At 32.9% G+C, this 8,450-nt stretch overlaps 1 protein-coding gene across 3 annotated transcripts; it reads right to left on the reverse strand.

Annotated features, from left to right (window-relative positions):
* Positions 1 to 1,755: 1,755 nt before the first annotated feature.
* On the reverse strand, positions 1,756 to 5,629 carry LOC107465296 (uncharacterized). Of its 3 annotated transcripts, none has more exons than XM_016084279.2 (6): positions 5,197 to 5,629; positions 4,304 to 4,385; positions 3,681 to 3,985; positions 2,911 to 3,054; positions 2,541 to 2,746; positions 1,756 to 2,152 (listed from the first exon to the last, which is right to left on the reverse strand). In XM_016084279.2, the coding sequence occupies exons 3-6, from the start codon at positions 3,920 to 3,922 to the stop codon at positions 1,989 to 1,991; spliced, it is 756 nt and encodes a 251-aa protein (XP_015939765.1). In that variant the 5' UTR covers positions 3,923 to 3,985; positions 4,304 to 4,385; positions 5,197 to 5,629; the 3' UTR covers positions 1,756 to 1,988. The 3 variants fall into 3 exon arrangements, with proteins under 3 accessions (XP_015939765.1, XP_052109586.1, XP_015939764.1); XM_052253626.1 differs by having other exon boundaries at positions 4,304 to 4,400; XM_016084278.2 differs by lacking the exon at positions 4,304 to 4,385.
* Between the last annotated feature and the right edge of the window lie 2,821 nt (positions 5,630 to 8,450).

Genomic DNA, 8,450 nt, shown 5'->3' on the forward strand with positions numbered 1-8,450 from the left:
GGGAACACTACTACTGAAATGGAACAAATCTTCCAATTTGTCTTGACTAGAAATAATGTAACTACTGATTGTCTTGAGTCTTAACTAGAAATAATTCAAGAGCTATGTAAAATTAGGCTTAATTTGATAAAAATTTTTAAAGATGTACTTGTACTTTTTAAAAGTTTAAGTTTTTCATTTTATGTTTGGTAAATAAAAAATATTATGTGATTGTGCTTGTAACTTTTAAAAGATCGGGATACTTTTGAAAGCACGTAAGCATTATTAGCAAAACCGGATCGGACTAGTTGGTTCGACCAAAAAACCGATGAATTGAACTCTAAGCCGGTCCGGTCCAATGATCTGACCGTATGAGATAATGGACCAATGTGAATCGATCAAACCCAATAAATCCGGTTCGATCGAACCGCTTGAGTTTCAAAATTTTTTTAAAATGTTGAAATTGGGGTTCGAACCCCCCTCATCAAGAAAAAACATGATACTCACAACCACCGGATTGTTAAACTTGTTATCAATATATATACAAATTAATATATATAAATATCTTTCAGCAAATAATTTACTTCTATTTAATTTATTTTAATTTTAGTTAAAAACTCATTCATTCTTAAATTAATTATTTTTTTATTTAACAATAATTATAAACTCATTTTTTATAATTATATAATATCTATTAATATTATTTTTCAATTAATACTTGTAGTATATAATAGTATAATAGATATAAACTAATTAATAAATTATTAAAATTCGAAAATAATAGTTATTTTAATATAAAAACAAAAGAAAAATATTTATGATAGAGTAAAATTAACAAAATACTTATTGTTCCTATTTCATATTGTTTTAGAATAGCTAGATATTTTTAAAATGTTAGTGAAAATATGTATTTTAAATTTTAATTTTAAATTTTTGACTATATTTTATTTTTTATTTACATAGGACCGGGTCAATCGGTTCAACCAGTGATCTACCGGTTAAACCAATGACCCAGTGACCCAGTGACTTGACCGGTTCAATCACCGGTTCGGTTCTGACAACTATGCACTTAAGGTAAAGTTTTTCAAAGTTAGGCTTGTACTTTTCAAAATTTAAAAGTCTAATATAAAAGTACAAAATTTAAAAATCTAATATAACTTTATATGTTAACTAATTTTCAAATTTACTACTTGCATCTATGTCTATTATAGTATTTTTAAATTTTAAAAGCTATTTTACCAAACGTAATTATTGTTGCTTGTGTTTATTGAAAACTATTTTTAATTTGATTTATCAAATATAAATGCTACAACTTTTAAAAAGTAAAAACTTTACCAAACTAAACCTTAGTCTATTTCAAAGCATGCCAAACCGTGTTTCTACTACCCAATAGGTAAAACTCACAAATGTCACGAGTTGAGCATGATTTGCAAGGAACTGATTAATTTCACAAACATTTTCACTATTATGAGATTATAGAATGAATTATCACTACATAGAACAGTTTCTATCTAATTGCCTCTAACATCTTTCATTCTTTTGGACATATTTTATTCTAAAATAAAAATATTTAAAAGTAAATATACTTTCTCTCTAATTCTACCATCAATATTTTGAAAGTCAACGAACTTCTAAAATACTTTTTTTAAATTTTGCCCCTACATCATCATCAACACATCCTTCTCTCCATCATTAAAATTTAGTTATTCGTATAAAAAAAACGAGCTACATAATTGGTAGATCCTCATTTATAACTCTCCAGGATACAAAGCCATATGATATGTACTAGAATAAGTTTTAAAATCTACAAAAGTACAACATGAAAAATCACACATAAAGCTACATTTTGGCACAAATATTATAAGAAAGTACAACACCATTAACACTGGTACATAACCTTTGGCAACAGAAGCAAATTGTGGGTGGATCAAAATCACTTAATTTCATGGAAATTGAAAGAAGGGAAAAAAATCTATTTAAAAGAAACCACATGTTGCCAAAACAAAATGCTAATCACTTGAGGAACCATCATCGTCACGATCTTCATGATCGACGACAACTTTCTCTATAAACTTTCTCCGAACTCCTTCAATGACAGCTTCTCTTGATTGCTCATTTCTATTTTGACCGTCGTTTAGTACAGGATCCGATTGGCACAGAATCAACGCAACACCTGATTTTTCATTATCAATGAATTCAATGTCACAAGTAAATTATAATTTATATAGAAGAATTTATATGATTTTACCAGCAAGGTAGCATAGACATGGTTCACATGGTTTTTCCATTTATGCTAGGGATTTCACAAGGCATGAATGCTAATAGAATAAAAAGAACAAAAACTTCCATGGATGGAGTATAATACTGTATTGGATAAAGGAATGATATTGAAATGGTAGAGATTAAGAAAAAATCCAACTAATTACAGTATACAAATCACGGTATTAGTTAGTTGAAGGTAACATAATTTGTAGTAGATTAAAGGATATTAATATATTGAACATCAACAGTGATGAAAGGTAAGATAAGAAAAATAATAAGAATAGCAATCTCGTAAATACCTTCAGGAGTGCATCTTCGTCCAAAACTATGCATGCCAACATAGTTTCCTTTGACTGCTCCATTGTTGTATACCAATATGGTGGGCAAATTTCGATCCGGATAGTTGGGAATGCAATCAGTTGATATTATCTTGACAAATTTTGTTGCAGGATATCTTGTAGCCAATTCTTCAATGCATTGCATTAAAACCCCACATTCAGCAATGCTGTCAAACATAAAGTACAACAGATTTCAACAATCAGCACAAGAAGCATAACAATAAAATTAATCAAATTTGGATCACCTAAGTAATTTATAGATATTATATGAGGAACGTGGTGTGCAGAAACATTTCCTGTAATTTAAACTTAGAAATGTCATGTAGCATACCCATCTTTGTAAAGGATGACAACTACCCAAACATCAGAGGGAGCCTGTGAAACCTCTCGAACGAAATCAGATCCTGAAATGGGAACCACAGATCCAAACCTCAAAACTTTAGCTGCTTCCTTCATCTCAGCCAATCTCTTCTTCCTATAAAAGCACAATGATTTATATCATAAGATATAGAATAAAAACAAGACCTAATCCAATTACACCTAATCATCATTCATTCCCATGTACTCCCAATCTAAATCTTAACAAACTAACCAGACATTAGTATAATAGACTATTCCATATCCCCATCAAGGATATTGAACTCTCGAGTTTATGAAGTCCCTAAATTGAGTTTGCGAGTTATATTTCACAATTCAATTTTATTTAAGATTCATGACTTCAAATGAACTCTAGAGGTTGATATCCTTGTTCGAGATTATTTGTTATGAACCTTAAATTCATCAAAGTGAAGCAAAACAAACATCAGTCAACAAAACACAATCTACCAACAAAACTACATTGATCAAATGACGTCAACAGTACTATGTCATACATCATATCTACATTTATTCCATGTATAATTAAATCTATTTAAATAAATTCTTATACGGATTATCCTTCATCTGACCCATTCTTCTAGCTTAAACCTTTACAGGCCTCCTCCGTGTCTATACCAGCTAAGGCAAATGACTATATCATCTTTTTCAATAATGAGTTTCTTTCTCTAATGAAATATAAATCAATGTATATAAAAATAAATGGAACAATGCAAAACACCCAACTTGTACTCCTCAAGGAAGCGATCGTCATCAAGATCATTTTCAAGGTCTTCAAGTTCATCCTCATTTCTGGAATCAAGCCAAGCCTTGTCTTTGGAGAGGGAATCAGGATCGGGGGCAGGGGCGAAGGGCGGAGGCTTGAAAGCGGGCGGTTTCTTAGGGAGATTGCCAAGCTTCCTCTGAATGTCATCCCATTGGGTTGATGCTCCTTCCACATCTTTGTACACAAAGTGGTAATCCGTCATTGTTTTGTGATGATGATGATGATGATGTTGTTGTTGTCGTTGTTGTTGTTTACTCCTATGAATCTGCATCCAAAGTAACCGAAGAAGCAAAACTAATTGGTTAATATCTAAAAACCAAGGTTCTGAGAACCGGACCGATCATCGAACTGCTCTAGTCACTGGTTCATTGGTCCAACCGGTCTAACCATGGTTCAACTGGAAAAACCATTTTAAAATAAAAGAATAAATAAATTATAAATAAACATCCTAAAATATAATCGTAGTTTAATATAAATCTTAAAATATCTTCCAAATTTAAAACACTACCTGAAATGTCATCAACCAAAGCCATATGATCTTATCAAAATACAAATTCAAAAGTTAAATAGTGAAAAGAAATACCTAAGACAATAGCTATAACATCCAAATGAAACAAGAATTAGGAGCTCTTTACACTGGTCATCCAATTTAATCACTGCACCACCTGCAATTAGTTTTTCTATACATTTTCAAATCATTACTAAGAAAAAAAAAAGGTGCTACTTACACACTACTAAGAAAGTTGCAACCCAAATTTCAAATCACCCAAAGAAAAGGAAAGAACAACAAACAGGAATTCAGCGGGTAATGAAGAAATATAGAATCTGGCTTTCAACAATTTCCTAGTGTCTTCAAAGCAAGAAGGTCACGCAACGTTGGATGAAGGTTCCATCTAACATATTTGAAAGCATAATTTCTAAAACAAACAAAATAATCAGGTGCTTGCCATTCCTCACATAAAGGAGCACAAATCCATATTACTAGTAAACCTCCAGAGGTGGGCTTATCAATAGGCAGAGCAAAGATTGACCTGAGGTTTCTCTTCTATATCACTAGCTAAATGGAAGTTCATGGTGAGATTCAATTCCATGGGTTTGCTACGAGGAATTTAGCACAAGGGATGAATGATTAGCAAACAAACAGCAAATGAGAATTAGTGACAAAAACGACCTGCCTAATACCTATTCTGTTAAAAAAATTGATGACATCAAAATGTAACAGAGTTGAAAGATCACATCCAATACAAATTCTATATAGCAAAAAAGATAAAATTAGGAATGCTTCCAATATTTTCCAAGTACCAAAATATCAATAACACAAAGGAGAAGAAATCAAAATCATCAACTAAAAATGAAATTATAGTACTTCAATATCGTCATGGTATACACCTCAAAGAAAGACATAATAGAATTACAGAATCATATATCATATATATAAATATAAAAAGCAGAAAGAAACTCATGAAACTCCTTTACCAAGAGGCAGTAGCTCCTCAAAATCATTCAGATATCGAGAACTATGGGGAATCGTATTTGAACCACCAAGATCAGAAGGTTTCCAAAACTGAGATATTCTGGTTGAACTGGTTGACGGACGGCGACAGACGATGGCGACAACACGGCGGAAGTTCAAGGTCCTCCTCTTCGGCGCAGCGACGGCAGAGTTCCTCCACTAGTGCTCTGCAGTTAGCAGAACGGATTGGGGGTGGAAAGTGGGCCTTCTGCCAGATCGAACGAGAAGCAAGGGGAAAGAACTTCAATCCGCGAAGAAAAAGGGATTCAATGGCGTGGGCGGCGGACTTTGCGCTAAGAAGACGACGGACGCCGAGCTGACCTCGAGGAGGAAGCTGCTTTCGGTGAAAGTGAACAGGGGTTAGAGACTTGGAGCACGAGGGAAGCTAGATGGACGGACGGATCTTGGGCCAAAATCGAAAACAGAGACAAATTAATGTTTATTTGGGCGTTATTATTAAATATTTTTTTTATTATTTAACGTGGCACATTTTTAATAGTAAAAGTAAAAGTATTAGAAAAATAAAAAAAATCCTTTTTTAGAATGAGTAATTTATATCTTTTTTTAAAAGATTTTTTTCTTTAAAAAAAGATATTTTTTATGTAATAAATAAACAAAAAAATACTTTTATATCATTATACCCAAACATAATTAATAAATAAAAAGATCTTTTTACATGAGATACTCAAACATAAAATTATTTTTACTTTTTCATAAGATCTTTTAAAAAAAGATAACTCGAAAAAAAAAAAATTTTAGAAACTTACCTAAATAAGCCCTTAGTTTCAACCATTAAAAGAAAAATAAGTTAATTAAAAAAAACCTCTAATTTGAGCCAGATTCTTAATTTTTCCCCTTGAGCATATCCATTAATATAGTAGTCACTGAAAAACCGAAAATGTTAATAGAAAAGGCCTATTTATACCCATCTAAAATAAATAGGAGTTAATAGTCAAAATCGCCCTTGAAAGACCTTGATTTTCATTTTCATTCCTGAAAAATAAAATTAATCAAATTTGTCCCCGGAAAATAACCAACCTGGTCGCGTTAGTCCTTCCGGCATCTCCTGCGCTGAAGTGGCTAACGCTCGCTGACATCGCTTGTTAACTGTCAGCGTGGCACTCGCTTAGTGTACCCTCTTGTTGCTGATAAGATAAATTTGTTAGACCAATTCAAATTAGTCCATAAATCCATAAACCCTAATCCCAAATTCGATGATTGGTTACCTTGGTACTCTCGTCCCTCTTCCTCTCACTTCCATCTCCCCTCTTCCTCTCACTTCCATCGCTGCTCTTAGAACAAGTAATTCAAACTATAGCTATATTGAATCCTCTTCTCAGGCCATTGAAGCAACTCAAAAGCTTCCTCAAAACTCTACCGCAACATGGGCTTTAGTGCATCTCTCATCATCTGGTGTTTCTTATGAAAGTTAAAGATAATGTTACTAGGAAATCATTGAGAGGGAAGCTCCAGGATAAAAGAAAAAGAAAATTAATTTTCTAATAAGGTGATTTTAACCCAAAGTTCTAGAAAAGAACTTGCTTTTCATCTGTGCAAGGAGTGAAGAGACGTTATAGCAGTATCGGTTTTGGAAGCTCTAACCTCGAGCATTTTTCATTTCATTACTGAAAACAAATAGGAGTAGCATCATGGAATCCATGAATTCGGAGATAAATCTGCATTAGGAGAATAGCTGGAGCAATGGAGACATGAAGGAATATCGAATCGGAAATGATGCAACGGGATGAAGTAGTAATGTCGAGGAGAAAAAATAGGAGAAGACAACCCAATGTTGATGAAGACAACCCAATGTTTTGAAGATTAGCTTTCACAATAGTAGTAGGTCTAGGAAAATGGGAGAAGTTCATTATAATGGAACTATTGCTGCACATAACCTAATCTTGCTTATCTAACTTTAACCCAGAAAAACCACTTGAAGTAGAGGAAAAAATCTGAGCCATTTCCCCACAAGGTACTTGATGAGCAGGGTTATTACCATTATTCTCAGTTATTTCTAACGCTTTGGACCTAATAGATGCAAATGATCCTTGACATTGATGTGATGATGGTTGGAAAAATTGACTTGTGCTAGATTTGGATCCAAGGATCTTAATCTCTCCTCTAGCCATAACCAAAAAGTCCTTGTTAAGGACCCTTGTTCTGAACCAAAAGTATGACGCGCATAGTTTTTGTGAGAGTCCCTAAGTACCTGATTAGAATTGCTTCTTTTGTCCAAGTAAGAGAGGTTATTTAAGAGAGGAATTTCATGCATGGTGACTCCAGAGTGTTCATGTATGAAATCAGAACCATAGTCATGTGGCAAAGATTCATCCATTTCACAATTCAAATCAGAACCAATAGCATCATGGAATCCATGAATTCTACTTTGGGCGATGACTACGATGCAGACGATGTCGATGCGCAGGCAATGACGGCATTGAAAGCGTAGGAAGTGACACGGGTGGCAGCATGAACAACCTGGGAACATGGAATCTGCTATAGAGATGAGGTTCGATTTTTTTGGATTTGGGATTAGGGTTCATGAATTGAGGAACTGATTTGAATTGATCTAATAAATTTATCTTATCAGCAAAAAGAAGATATACTAAGCGAATGCCACGTTGGCAGTTAACAGGCCATGTCAGCGAGCGTTAGTCACCTCAACGCAGGAGATGACGGAAGGACTAGTGCGACCATGTTCGTTATCTTTCGGGGACGAAAATGGAGATCGAAGTATTTTTCAGAGACGATTTTGACTATTAATTAAAAAAATAATAATAATAATAATTAAAAATGTCTATTTTTACACCTTTTTAAGATGCAAAAGCATGTTTGGTTTGTGTTTTTTTATTTCTAAAAAAATGATATTAAAATTGATTTCGTTATAAAATCATAAAAATAAAAATATCAAAACTAAAATATTAAAAATAAACACAAAACAAATAAACTCTTTAACATTTGATTAACACATTTTCAAACATTAGAAAATCAAGTGCGCATAATTCAAATGTTAGGAAGTAAAGGGCATTTTACCTTTAATTTCTCACTTATTTGGTTTATAGGCTAATATCTCATTAATCATGCATCAAAAGAAGACTATTAACATAATTAGGTGCAATAATTTTCTTCATTTTTGTTCACGAAAACAAAAATGTCAATGGTTTCCATTTATGAAACTTTTTTGGGCTTATGGCATTTTTTTTACTTGCAACAAAGC

The sequence above is a fragment of the Arachis duranensis genome, chromosome 9 (assembly GCF_000817695.3).
Source record: "Arachis duranensis cultivar V14167 chromosome 9, aradu.V14167.gnm2.J7QH, whole genome shotgun sequence".
In the NCBI taxonomy this organism is placed as follows: domain Eukaryota; kingdom Viridiplantae; phylum Streptophyta; class Magnoliopsida; order Fabales; family Fabaceae; genus Arachis; species Arachis duranensis.